The sequence below is a fragment of the Dermacentor albipictus genome, chromosome 6, assembly GCF_038994185.2.
Source record: "Dermacentor albipictus isolate Rhodes 1998 colony chromosome 6, USDA_Dalb.pri_finalv2, whole genome shotgun sequence".
NCBI lineage: Eukaryota > Metazoa > Arthropoda > Arachnida > Ixodida > Ixodidae > Dermacentor > Dermacentor albipictus.
Genome location: NC_091826.1, coordinates 109,304,445 through 109,319,099, shown reverse-complemented (window position 1 = coordinate 109,319,099; position 14,655 = coordinate 109,304,445). Strand labels below are relative to the sequence as shown.

At 49.9% G+C, this 14,655-nt stretch overlaps 1 protein-coding gene across 3 annotated transcripts in view; it reads right to left on the bottom strand.

Moving 5' to 3' along the window:
• The window catches only part of LOC135904974 (serine/threonine-protein kinase TBK1-like), a 151,334-nt gene that overhangs the window by 51,024 nt on the left and 85,655 nt on the right, over nt 1-14,655 (bottom strand). For all 3 annotated transcript variants that reach the window (XR_010565273.2, XM_065435967.1, XM_065435966.2), the window contains exons 9-11: nt 14,302-14,481; nt 10,568-10,754; nt 7,773-7,954 (exon numbers count right to left, since the gene is read on the bottom strand). Coding sequence is in view for 2 of the 3 variants with exons in the window: in XM_065435967.1 (XP_065292039.1) it covers nt 7,773-7,954; nt 10,568-10,754; nt 14,302-14,481 (549 nt within the window). In the remaining variant the exon portion in view is untranslated. The remainder of the gene's footprint in view (nt 1-7,772; nt 7,955-10,567; nt 10,755-14,301; nt 14,482-14,655) is intronic.

Below are 14,655 nucleotides of genomic sequence, written 5' to 3'. Positions count from 1 at the left end.
AGGCCAAACAGCGGGATGATGATGATGATGAAAACGTTTTATTTAAAGGCAAAAAAAGGGAGAGGGGAGTTAGGAGAAGGGTGGTCGGATTCCTATTCCGGAATTCCGTTGGCTAAGGCCGCCACCCTAGCTCTTTCCACGAGGGCTCGCTGGTCCTTGAGGGTTGAGCTGGACAGGGCTGCCTCCCATCCTTCCCACGTTGGGTGTTTTATAGTTTCTAAGGCACTATTAGCCTGGCAGGCCCATACCATATGGTAGAGATCTGCTTTTTGCCCGCAGAATTTACATTCGGCTGAAAAAGCTTGTAGCTCAATAGCATGCAGCTTCACTGGATTATTAAATGACAGGGTTTGTAACCTTCGTAAATGGCATTCCTCCGATTTGTCCAATCCCTTAGCTGGGCCCGGGTATTTTCGTCGCGATAAGCGCAAGTGTTGTAATACGTCTGCATAAGTTATTAATGGCACTGGGAAGTCCGAGTCTTCGGGGAGGGAGGAGGAGGGACCCCGGGGGAGAAAAGCTCGGGCGGCAGCGTGTGCACGCTCGTTTCCCTCTACACCCTCATGACCTGGCACCCAGATCAGCTCTTTGCGCGAAGCGAAGACCCCAGATTGTTTGAGGATCCTGCAAGCTAGCGGTGCAATTCGGCCCCGCGTGTAATTTCTATAGGCAGTTTGCGAGTCTGTAATGATGTATTCTGAACTAGGATGCGAAGCCGCCATAGCGATCGCCGCCTCTTCCAATTCTGCAATTTCCCCGTGCCGAACAGAAAGTCCATTGACCGTCTGCCCTTGATGCACCACCGATATTGTGGAGACTCCTCCCACCGGACCTGCAGCATCCACGAAGAAGGCCCCCTCTAATTTAGAATAGATCTGGTCCATCTTTTTGGCTCTTGCCCTCCTCCTTGCTTGATGATATTCTGGGTGCATGTTTTTAGGAAGGGGCAGGGTCGCGAATTTGCACCTCCACTCTTTCGGAATGTCTTGTCGTGTTGCCGTATAGTAAGGACAGCCGATATTTAGGTCCTCTAGTACCTTGCGTCCTGTTTTTGTTCCTGCCAATCTGGCATATTGACTTGATAGGTGGGCCTCAATTATCTCATCTATTGTATTGTGCACCCCCAACTGCAATAAGCGCTCTGTAGATGTTTTGACCGACAGTCCTAGTGCCTTCTTATATGCTGTTCTGATCATGACATCGAAATGTTTTAAATCGCACCTCCTCATCCGAAGGTACGGAGCTACGTACACAATTCTGCTGAGTATAAAGGCTTTGACCAACCGAAGAGTGTCATTCTCCATCATCCCTCTGGTTTTATTGGTGATACGTGTGATCATTCGTAGTACTTGTTCGCATGATGTACGGAGTTGAGTGATCATTGCTGCGTTGACACCCTTGTTGTTAAGGGGGGATATGGGGATCAAAACTAACTTTTTTATTTACCAGCCGATCTTGATGAAATTTTGCACAGGGGTTAATAATACTACATAAACAAAACTGTGAAAATATGGCTGCAATATCTGAAGTACTTTAGTGTTTACAAAATTTTTCTGCTTTCATTTTTGCAAAATGCCTGCACACCTGTATATTGATGCTAGGAGTTCAAGCAAACATTGATAACACTCCTATATGTATTCTCCACACAGTGACATTCCTGTAATTTTTTTAGCCTAACAGAATTTTTTTATATTTTCATTCTTTGGCATCTACTTCAGTTGCATGAAAATCTCGACTGTGAAAACAAAAGATAACAAATTATCGAAGCAAGTATTTTGAAAACAAAACATGTCACTGTGTGCAGTGGTGCACTATGAGTGTAACAAAACAAACGGTGTAAAAATATTCATAACGGTGGCTGAGATATTGGCTTTGCAAGTTGACCTTGGTGGCAGAAAAAAGTTTTGAGAAAAAGGCGTTTGAAGTTCTGGGCCATATTTATTCGACTAGAAACCACCGGCCTTGTAGGTGCAGGTGTCAGGTTGATCTCTTGGCTTCTTGGATCTTTTATGCTTGCTTTCATGTGCTTTTTGTGCCCTCTTCTTGCACAAGGCATCTTTCTTAGCCGCTCGACTCGCTTGAGTCCGTCGCCACCGAGCATGCCACTCCAGCCGTAAACCCCATCTTCCGTTCGTTTGCCGGCACAGAACCAAGTGACGCGCGGACAGTGGCGGCGGTCATATTCAACACCTCCGACAAGATTACTTGTGACTAAAGATGCGACTGTATGGTGCGACCGTTGCTGATGCACGGTTCGTCTTCACGGCCGGCAGACGCACGCGCTTGGACCGCACTTTCGTCGTTCATCTCGGTGACGGCGGCGGCACAATCGGGGTACGTCGCGGAGCATTTGCGGGGCGTTGCAGGCCCGGAAGCATCGCAAAAGGCCGTTATTAGTTAGGTATAATCACCACTGGAACTCAAGTATGCAACAGTCTGCGAACTGCCCGGCAATGCGTCGATAGTCTAAGCTCGCGCGCGGACGCATCTCTGCTAGGACTACTTATCCTTCGGAAGTTCGGCGGCTTGCGCTTGCGGCTGCCGAAGCGGTGCTTGGTCGCGTATTTCGTCGTCCACGTCCGCCCAGTGATGCTCGAAACCACAAAATGAAAATAGAAAACTCAAATCCGAATAAAGCGATGAAGCGGCGGCGCACCTCGAATATCCAACACGTATACAAAGGGGCAGCAGCCAGCGCGCGAAGAAACGGGAGAAGCAGACGCCGCAGCAGCTCGCCTCCGGAACCGGCCAATGGGGCGGCTCATACAACGCACGTGACGGAGCAAGCCAATCGGCGGCCGCGACAAGCAGCTCCGCGACCTTCAGACTTTTTGTTTTTTTATGCTTGCTCTTCTCTCTATCAGGAAATGAAAGAGAGGCGTCAAAAGGCGAAGAGGCGCGCTTTTCAACGGTACCAGCATGGCCGCGCCGCGCACTGCCGTTCCGGAGCTAGGGACGCTTGAAAACAGCGACTTTTCCACCGATTTTCACGAAATTTTCGCTGTATTGCCTTATGTATATATTTATTTATGGTACTTAGCAGTCGTTTTCAGCGGAAATACTTGGAAAACTTATAGAAAAGGGGTCAAAGATTCAATATCTGCAACTTTCTAAAAAGTGATTTTTGGGTCGTTTTTCAAGATTTGATCCCCGCGTCCCCCCTTAACCAATAATCCCAGGATACGCACCGTCTCCACCTCAGGGATCGCAGCGTCCTGCACCCTAATTTTGACCGGGGCTTCATCTTCTCGTCTGCGCATGATTAGAACCACGTCTTCAGCCTCCTGCTCGACCTTCTCAAGCCACAGCCACGCTGCACGTGAAAATGCTGGGTGAGCTGCACGCCATACTGTGCTCACATTTCAACCCAGCACCGTCCACACTATAGAGCATTTCCGCTTCAACAACCAGAGCCGCCGGGAAGGAGAGACCCTGGGGCAATTCGTTGCTACGCTACGAGGGTTAGCGAGTGCCTTCGCCTTCGGGGACCAACTGGATGCTCCGGGACCATTTCGTCTAAGGAATCAACAACCCCGCCCTGCAAATGCGACTCCTGGAGCTTCCCGACCCCTCACTGGACGACGCCGTGAAGGCAGCGCTAGCAATGGAAGCCGTCGCCAAGGACGCCGGCGAGATTTCCCATACGACTGGCTTACCGTCGGCGGAAGTGGCAGTGAACGAGTTGGCGACAAAGGGCAGTACCTGCGATCGCTGCGGTGGTGCCCACTCCCCCTCACAGTGCCAGTTCTCTCAAGCACAATGCTTCACGTGTGGGAAAACTGGGCACCTGGCACGTGTATGCCGAGGGGGGAGGACGAACAGCAAACAGCAGCAGCAGCAGCCTGGTTCAAGCCCAGGTAACACACAAGCCCACGGCCAGGGTAGCCGTCACAAGGGTACGTGGCGGGGGCATGCGGCAGCCAGCTCAAGTTCGTCCGCGGCTAGGCTTCACGTCGAGGCCGAGAACCCGCCGGTTTTCGACATGTAGCACACAGGCTTTGTACCGTCGTCTGTGCCACCGTACATGCTGCCCGCCGAAATCTGCGGGCACCCCATTTTCATTGATCTGGACACAGGGGCAAGCGTGTCAGTAATGGCCGGGAAACTCTTCAAGCGTACTTTCCCCGTAGTGTCCGTCGAGGCTTCAGGCGTGATGCTGCACAGCTACTCCTGGCAACTCTCCCAGGTCCAGGGTCAGGCACAGGTCAGCGTTCATTTTGGCGACACGGAGGCAACCCTTCCCCTTTACTTAATGAAGGGGTCATCGCCGACGCTGCTGGGCCGAAACTGGATTCACGCACTGGGCGTTGGTCTGCCACAGTACCAGGAAGCCAGCCTGCATGTGGTGCAAGACGTCCCCAGCCTCCTGAACCAGTTCAAGTCCCTGTTCCAGCCAGGGGTGGGCACATTTTCCGGCACGACGGCTGGCATCTATGTACCTGAGGGAGCCCAGCCACGTTTTTTCAAGCCTCGACCACTGCCGTTCGCCCTGAAGGACAGGATCACCCAGGAGCTGCAACGGTTACAGCAAGAGGGCATCCTGGTACATGTCGAGACATCTGAATGGGCCGCTCCCATCGTACCAGTCCTCAAGCGAGACGGCAGTGTCAGGACCTGCGGGGATTTCAAGGTTACTATCAACCCTGTCGCTACCATCGAGAAGTACTCGCTGCCCCAGATTGAAGATCTCTGGTCAGCATTGTCCGGTGGACAGAAGTTTACGAAGCTCAACCTCAGAGATGCTTACCAGCAGCTGGAGCTCCAGGATGCCTCCCGGAAGTATGTCACAATAGAGACAACTTTGGGGCTCTTCCAGTACACACGCTTACCGTTTGGCGTGGTGCGTGGCCTCAGTCCCAGCCATATTCCAGAGGGATATGGACAACCTCTTCAGGGGCATGAGGCATGCGGCGGTGTACTTGCACGACATCCTGGTTACTGGCAGCGACGACGGGGGACCACCTACAGAACCTGCACAACGTCCTGGCACGACTGCAAGACGTCGGCCTCAAGCTCAAGCTGGAAAAGTGCGTTTTCCTAGCCCCCAGTGTTGAGTACTTGGGACATGTCATTTCCCAGGCTGGCTTAGCCCCGGCTCCCCGCAAAGTTGATGCTGTGCTCAAGGCACCTCAGCCCCAGGACAAGGAGCTTCAGAGCTACCTGGGCCTCATCAACTTCTACAGGAGTTTTCTGCCGAACCTGTCACAGCATCTACAGCCGCTTCATCTTCTGCTTCGAGATGGTCAACAATGGGTCTGGAAGAAGGAGCAGGAGCCGGCCTTCCAGCGCAGCAAGGAGCTAATCACCAAGGCTCCAGTGCTGGTGCACTTCGATCCCGCTAAGCCTGTTGTCCTTACCGTAGATGCGTCGCCATACAGTGTGGGAGCCGTCCTGGCACACCGGGACAAAGATGGCCAGGAATGCCCTGTGTCGTTTGCTTCTCGACGGCTTCATGCTGCATAGCAACGTTGCAGTTAGCTGGACAAGGAAGGTTTGGCCCTCATGTTCGGTGTCGAACGCTTCCACCAGTACCTACCTGTGGGGCCGAAAGTTCGACGCAATCACGGACCACAAGCCGCTGTTGGGGCTGCTGGGGCCTGACAAGGCAGTTCCTGTGCAAGCATCACCTCGAGTGGTACGCTGGGCCTTGAGGCTGGCAGCTTACAGTTACCAACTGGTTTACCGTCCGGGAAAGGACCTGCTGATGGCCTGAGCAGCCTGCCCCTACCAGAGGTGCCTGATGCTGTTCCAGAACCTGCTGAAGTGTTCATGCTGGAACATGCATACCCGGAGGTGCTCTCCAGATCTGCGGTATCTCAAGCGACCAGCCGGGACCCAGTCCTGTCTCAGGTGGTCAAGGCGGTGTCCCGTGGAGAGGAATTGGTGCAGCAGGTCTATAGCCACAAGGCCACTGAGCTGAGCTTGCAGCAGGGCTGCCTACTGTGGGGTTCTAGGGTGGTGATCCCACAAAGTCTCCGGCCCAGGGTTCTGCAGTTGCTGCATGCGGGTCATCCTGGCGTAGAAAAGACCAAGATGGTGGCCCGGTCCCATGTTTGGTGGCCTGGCCTGGACCAGGACATCACTCACTTGGTGCAGAGCTGCCAAATCTGCCAGGAGCATCAGCGAGCCTCGCGTCGTGTGGAGATCACCCCCTGGCCGTTCCCACATAGACCCTGGTCCCACCTACATGTGGATATTGGGGGACCCTTCAAGGGCCATTACTTCCTGGTGGTGGTGGACGCCTTTTCAAAGTGGCTGGAGGTTCTACCTGTCACCACTCCATCAGCAGGCGCGACCATTGCAGTGCTACGACAGGTCTTCGGCGCCCAGGGGTTGCCGGACGTCATCGTGTCCGACAATGGGCTTGCTTTCGCCAGCACGGAGTACCTGACCTGGCTGACGAAGAACGGAATCCGCCGGATGATGGTTCCGCCGTACCACCCTGCTTCAAATGGTGCAGCCGAGCGGGTGGTGCAAACCATCAAGGACAAGCTCAAGAAGAGCCAGACTGGGGATTTCCGGACGCAGATTGCCCGGATACTGTTTCATTACCGGACCACGCCCCACGATGTCACTGGCCGTGTCCCCTGTGAGCTCCTGCTGAGTTGGATGGTCAAGACACCCTTGGACGTCTTGGATCCGACCTCCAATCCACAGTGCTTTTGAAGCAGCTGAAGCAGAAGCTGGCTGCTGACCAAGGGTGCCGACCGGGCCTTTGCCAGAGTCGGGATCTCCAGTTTTTGCCAGGAACTTCCGTCCTGGGCCACCCTGGTCTGCCGGACAAGTGGTGTCTCCTGCCAGCGCTTCATCGCTGCTCGTCCGCATGCCAGACGGGGCCATGTGGCACAGACACGCCGACCATGTCAGGCCTCGACTCGGGACCTGGCCAGCACCCTCGACTGCCACTGAGTTTCAGCTCCAGGAGGACTAGCGGCAGCACCAGCCGCTTCCAGCGGAGCACCACCCACGTCGGAGGCGGCAACCGTTGCCAGTGGTGCGGCACCCGTTGGCCCGGTGTCGAGCCCGGCACCACTCACAAGGCCGACCACTACGAACCCTCAAGACGGAGCAAGGCTGGCTCAGGCAGCACCCGGCGTGGCCACACCCGAGCCATCAACACCCCTGCCCAGGCGGAGCGCTCGATGGCGGAGGCCACCGGACCGTTACTCGCCTGGATAGCAGGCACCGTCGACCCTGCTAGGGTGGAGGCAGAGCCTCATATCTTGAACATGGACGTTTGTTTTTTATTTAACAAACAAACTGGGGGTAAGGGGGTGTAGCAAGCATGTGATGCCCCCTGAGGCACAATGTTCGTTCGCCGCCAGGCTCGGTGGCCTGCCAAGCTCGGCAGGCATTATTGGTCACCGCATCGCAATAAACACCGACAATCAAGGCTGCTCGTGGTCAGTCATCGTTCAGCACCACCATGCTGCGGAGCGTAAGTCTATCGGAGGTTGCCTCGAGCCCTCCCTTGCTCACGAACCCGGGATAATCGTGACAGACACACATTTCTACTAATCAAATAAAAGGTGATGCAATTAATTGAGGAATGGAGAGTTCGTATTCTCATTTATGGTATTTACAGCTACCTAAAAAGGTAAAAGGAAAAGCGGGACATAATACTTTCACTTCAGTAACACCTTTAAGCACCACAAGGTTGATACCCATAGTATACCTAGATTTCAAAGCAATGCTTCGTAAATGGTGTGAATGAAGAACTAAGACTTCGTCTGCTATACTTCCAATGAATGCAGCCACCCTTTTTTACTGACCTTAGTGCATGAGGCGCCTTGGACAGCTGACCGTGGCAGCGGCAGAGCTTGTCAAGGAGCCGCTGCATCGCGTGTGCAACGCTGCAGCAAGTCTTGGCGAGGGAGGCATCGTGCTCCAGCGTCGACGCAGGGGAGGCAAACGCCGGGAACCGTGCTGTCTGGGCACCCGCGCCTGGCTGCACCTGCACCAATGTGCAATGACAAAGTGAGAATGTCGTAAGGGCCCGCTGTAAGTGTTGCACAATGCAAGAATGAAAATCGTGAAAAAGGCCGCGGATCAAGAACACAACCCTGGCTTTCAGTTTTCTGTTTTAATATTCAAATTGAAAGGTATTCAAAAAATTCACACCACAAACAATACAAGAGTTTGAAGAGACTCTACAGGAAAATACAAACTAATGGTCAATTGCATTGAAGTTTTAAACAACATAAAAAGTCTAGTTTCAGATAGCATAGATGTAAAGAGACTTTCGTGCAAAATCTTACATTTCAAATATATACGAGTAAATGCACCATGAAAAGCTTCCAAAAGTAGATCTTTTTGATACTGAAACAGGAAGAAAGATAAAACACTACCATTACCAATTAGGAATGACGCAGAAACCATAATGTTTAGAATTAAAATAGCAGCTTGAGGAAAGGAGCCAAGGAAGGGATGCTTCTATAGCAAGACCTCATGACCTCAGGCCTCAAGACCACGACCTTCGCTGAGTACGTAGAGGCCGACAACATCGTTGCGATCTGCGGCGTTGCGATCTGGGTCACTGGATGACGCCATCGACGAGGCTTTGCCTAGTGCCGACACCGCTATGACATCTGACGAGGACAATGACGACGCCACAGATGCCGTGCCTGTGCCTACCGTGTTCGCCAAGGTGCTACAGCACAAAGACGGCATCCGGAACTTCACCTGTTCACGCGATGCCGCAGAGGACTTCCTTTTGGACATTGCCCAACTCGAGCCACAGTGCTTGAACGAGTTAGCGATTGTGCTTTGCAACACTACGTTCCATGAACTGGCAATAATATGCATGGTGTCGAGCACAGTGATCTTTTTTGCTGACTCGCTGCGTTCCATAGCCACCAGCTGACCCTGCACTAACCGTTTCCGGTACCCCTGCTTGATGCACTTAATGATGCCGGCATCCAATGGTTGCAGCCAGCTTGTGCAGCTGGATGGAAAAAAAAACCTTTATGTTCCTCAGGCTGGTCGTATTGGGTGGGTGGCATGGTGCGTTGTCCACGAAAAGCAATATTTTCCTCGCCATAGCACACATTTTGTTATCCAGCTGCTGCAAAAAATTGCTGAAGAGCGAAGACGTCATCCACGCATTTTTGTTGAAGTTGTAGCTGCACGGCAGCGTCTTCAAGTTCTTAAAGCACCGTGGCTTTGCAAACTTTCCAACAACGAGCACGGGCAGCCTCTCAGAACCGTCCTCGTTAGCATAGAATAGTGCCGTCACACGCTCTTTACTGCGCTTGCTATCATGACAGCTGTCATCCTTAAACGCAAGGGTTTGCTCGTGCTGCATATGGTAAAAAATACGACTCTTATCGGCGCTGAAAATGTCGCAGTGCTTGTATGCAGCATTCATCTCCGGCAGCGACTCCATCCACTCGTTCACCATTAAAATGTCTATGAAAGTGCTTTCTCCGCAGGAGAAGCTGTACACAATCCTGTTTCGTTTTTTAAAGTGATCCAGCCAACCGTTCGATGCCTGAAAGTCACAATCTCCAGACGCATGCCACAAGGTCTGCCTTTTCTTTTAGAATGACGCCGTCAACGTTGATTGCAGAGTTCCGTGTTTGATGCAGCCACTTGACGAGAACTTTTTCTAACTTCTCATGCTGTGCTTCTTTTGCTGCTTTCTGCTTGAGCCCGAACTTGTTGGCATTCTGCGATATCACCGCTTTGTTTGCCAGGATCGTCTTAAGCGAAAATTCAGGTATCTTATTAAGGTCCTGCGCAATATGCTGGCTTTCGTGGCTCCATGCTGCTTTTCCGCTTTCTCGATAATATTCAGCTTATCGCCGAACGACAGAACTGTCCGCTTTCGGGACATCGTGTGTCGTATATAGTTGAACCTCGTTAACCCTTTTTGTGAAAAGGATGCGTCTCACTTGTTCAGATGTTTCCTGCACAATATGCCGGTGCTCCCAACATTGTACACACAATGTCAATTAAAGATTTAACTTGATTTCATTTGACTATTCTCAATACCTCCGCTGAATGCTGGTCGCTAGGATTAGGATGAAGAACACGTGCGATAAACCTAGCCTCTCTGCACTACCTAGTCGGCGATCTGCTGCTAGGAAACTGGGAGGACAGAAACGCTTCCCCAATGCGACAAAGAGGTGATGCCGCCGAGAAGAGAGGGAGAAAGTGATTGTGGAGAAGAAAAGGCGCTATTTCAGCACAGCGAGCGTCGCGCGCGGCTGCTGGTGGGGAAGAGAGAAACGAACGATGAGACGAGGCAGGGAAGAAAGCGGCGCTGGAGCGAACCGGTCGAGCGGTGTCAAGCGCCCCACATGTGGAGAGACGGAGTGAGGAAAGAGAACCGCGGCACTTTTCTTTCGTCCGCCGTTCCGTCCCGCGCTTCGCGAGGGTCGTCGTATAACACAGGTCAGGCGTAAAATTGCGTCGGATAATCGGGGTTTCTAATGCATTGCTTTTATGGGGACTTCACCAGGACTGCGCTAATCCGACATAAAACCTGGGTCGTTGCAAAACTGGGGGACGTATATCCGGGGTTCCACTGTAGTAAATACAGTAGTCAACTCTACTTGGCACTTGCCTGAACTTGGGCGCAGTTGATGTCGAGCAGCAAGTAGGGGCGTTCCAAGGTGGTTGGGGGTAGCCTATGCGCAGAACTGCCACGACCAAGCGCGCTCTCCAACAACACTCCCTCGGGTAGCAGCAGCAACTGCGATGCGGCCGGGAGGTTCGTCTGCTGGTACACCTCGGCCTTCAGGTCAGCCAGCCTGCACCAGAGAGGGACCCCAGGGGTGCTAGCTGCTTCGTGCCAAAATTGGCGACTTTTGGGTCACCTCAGCTATTAAAATGTGCCATTCCTTACTTGACCGCAATGTTGCCAGCAACACTGAGTATTGCATAAACAGTCATGTTTTGCATTTGCATTGAACACTTAATCACTTTAGATATATCTTTTTCTATCTTTAGTTCATTAAAGAAAAGAAAATGCAAGTTTCATCAGAGCACCAGGATGTCACTGTGATGTCACAGATTATGAAGTACAGAAGAGCCTCACTGGTACGACCCCATTTCATACAAATTCCCAGCACCACCGTTCCTAACCAAGAACACAAAACATAAACCAAATAAACAGGATAATATGTTCACAGAAAACATAATCTTTCGGCATCAATGTTCAGTACATTTCGAAACTGTGATCATAGATACATTTTCCAGCTGCTAGATTCTGATTCTGCAAGAAACAGAAAAGCCGTGAGGCACGAGTGACAGAGAGCAGTAGGTGCCGTCGCGGCCACTTCCCCGCAGTACTCGCCCACCCGTGTCCTGTGAAAACGCTAGCATGCACACAGTTTGCTCTTGCACTACCGGCGAATATAATTGTGGGTTGCCGCACATCCCATGCATAGCTATCACCACTAACTCTAATGCGATAACCATCTTCACCTAGCTACCTGTTTTGCAGCAAGTATGGTGTAGTAATGTTGAAAGCGTACTAAAAGCATTTAACACATATTTTACCACAAACGTGCCCTGCAGGCGGCACAAAGTGAGAATCATGTTTCACTCTCACGGTATCTTATTCCGGTGTAGCCCACCAGTTCGATTTCATTCCTGTTTTCTGCTGCAGTCTTAAAATACTGCGCAACCGGAAAATGACAACTCGTGTCTTGGGCCCTTCGGACCCCAACCAGCTCGATGCGCGTGTCAGCGTCAATTCAATCAATGCTTCAACTTTCGGAGAAGGCAATCGCAGTTGAGTCAACCAAGTCTTTTAGTGACTGCAGATCGTATGTTCTCCCGGTTAACACTTCTTTTTTCTCACCTTTCTTTGTGTAACATGTGAACAAGGTTCAACTGTATTTTCTTGCATTTGTGCCATAGCAGCTCAGCAAAGGTTCTCAAAATTTGCTAGTTTGTCTCTGGCGTTTTTGAAATACAATGCAGACCATCTCTATCAATAAAGAAAGCTAACTAAACCTGAGCGGATAGCATCAACATCCATGGCATTAAGGCTAGCCAATGCCGAAAATTCAAAGTGACGGAATCACCGGTTTTGGCACCATGCACCAGACCAAACACCACCCTTAATTAGCAGGACATGGGACATTAAGAACTGATCTCCAGCTGGCACAAGGCTTACTTCGTCTTTTTTATCTGCAAGCTAGCCGAAAACATCAGGTGCCTTTTACTTTCTTTTTTTTAATAAGTAAGGTTAAAATGGTCTACTATCGACCCTCAATAGAATTAATACAAATATAATAAATTATTGGATATAACAATATAAATCTAAAATATGTCTAGCTGATATCTGCATGCAACAAATATGTGCTTGTCATATTTATTTTTCTTTGCCCGTTTTTTCTTTGCCTGAAAATGTATTCGTTGCATGCTAAGAAGTATTCAAGTATTTATTACACTGGGAAAGATTAGGAGTGAACATCAATGGCACATATCTTGGCCGCCTACAGTTTGCACATGACCATTATCCTGTTCAGCAAAACTGAGGATAAATTGCAACAAATTATTGAGGACCTTAGCCAAGAAAGTGTAAGAGCAGGGCTGAAGACGAAAGCAACATTCAATACCCTGGCAAGAGAACAAGAATTTATGACTGGCAGTCTGCCCCTGGAATCTGTGCAAGAGTATGTTTATCTAGGTTATCGATTGACAGGGGACCTTAATCATGAGGAGGAAATTTACAGAATATTAAAAATTGGTTGGAGCGCGTACGGTGGGCATTAGCAAATGAAAAAAAAAAAGTGTATAATCATTGCATTCTACTGGTACTAACATATGGGGGCAGAAACCTGGAGGTTAACGAAGAAGCTACGAACAAGCTAAGGACAACGGGCAATGAGTGATGGAAAGAAAAATGTCAGGTGTAACGTTAAAGGTGTCTCGAAACACTTTTCTAACTAATCATAGGATGACCACATTATTGAAGTATGTCACCTCACGAATCTCCCGCTGCAAAAATTTTTCGAACCCTTCAAGTACTGTATTTACCCTTCTATAGCATGCACCTTCTTTCTGAGAAAATTGGTTTGAAAACTGCCCAACGCGTTACAGCCGCATACAAAACCAAACCCGCATTCACGGCATTGGCAACAGCCTACCTGCCTCAAGAGCAGTCACACACAGTGTTATTATAATCACATGGCAACAGAGCAGGATTTTGTGAAAATTGGTGATGGCTGATTTTGTGCTTGACTACGATCTTGAGCAGTCTTTTCGGCCACTAACTTCTGGAGATACTATCACTTTCGCAAGATTTCGCGTGACTCAACACCGAATACAATGGCATAAGCTGCCACCAGTGTTTCTGGTGCTGTACCAAGCTCCCTATCTGTGCACAGTACCAAGAATGCTGTCCGATGCATCTTTGCCAAGTCTGATGCAACGTCTCGCAAGAGTAGTAGTAGTATCACTAAATGTGATTGCTAGAGAATACCACCCCTGTGTGCTTTTATCTGTGGGCAATGAAGTGCCGATGGCAATGACGACATGACACTTTCATTATGAAAGCTCATGAAATTTTTTTTCCCTCCTGTGAAGGTAAATTCTGCATGTTTTGTTTTTCTGAGAGGGAATGCGGGGTCATGGTATGTCATTATTTTATAAATAATGCATGTGTTAGATTCAAGTGCATCTTGCATACAGGCAAAATTGAAATTATGGGGTTTGATGTGCCAAAACCACTTTCTGAATATGAGGCATGATGTAGTGGAGGACTCCGGAAATTTTGACCACCTGGGGTTCTTTAACGTGCACCTGAATCAAAGTACACGGGTGTTTTCACATTTTGCCCCCATCGAAATGCGGCCGCCGTGGCCAGGATTCGATCCCTCGAACTCGTGCTCAGCAGCCCTGCACCATAGCATCACTGAGCAACCACGGTGGGTCATACAGGCAAAATTGACAGTCACTTAAGTATCTTTACGTGATTTGAATTTGAAAGCATTCAAATCCACCTTAATCCACTTTAATTCACCTTCATTCACCTTAATTTATTTTACTGCACCTTAAGTCAGCTTCCTCTAACTTCACCACACTACCATAATCCACCTTGCTCTAATTTGAACCACCTTTAATCCACCTCAATCCACTTTAATTCACATTCATTCACTTCAACTCAATTCACTTTGCTCCACCTTAAGTAACCTTACTCACACTTGCACTAACTTTAATTCACTTTACTTCACTATAAATCATGTTAATTCAACTTAATTACAACCTAACTTTACAACTAGCTTGCAGCAGGGTGTTCAAAGGCATCCATTGAGATCACCATCAAAGCAGTCAAAATGAACTCACGTTGCCTGAGATGGCAGGTAGGCATGTATCTCGCGTCCCTCGTTCAGGTACAGCACGTGGACAAGACGACAGCGAAGCACCTCCGTGACTGACTCAAAAAACTGCTCAAAGGTCCACATCTTGGAGTCGTCACACTCCAGTAGTCCAGCCAGCAGTGGAACAACCTTCTCTCGTAGTCCCCTGTCAGTAAAATCAAATATACAGTGGAACCCCGTTCATACGTTTTTCACTGGACCGCGAAAAAGAATGTAACAGCCGGGAAAACGCAACAGTGAGGAAAGGTCAGAAAATTGATGAAAACAGTGCAGCTTTGCATTGAAACAATTCATTTCGATATCAAGTGAGCTTAGGTCT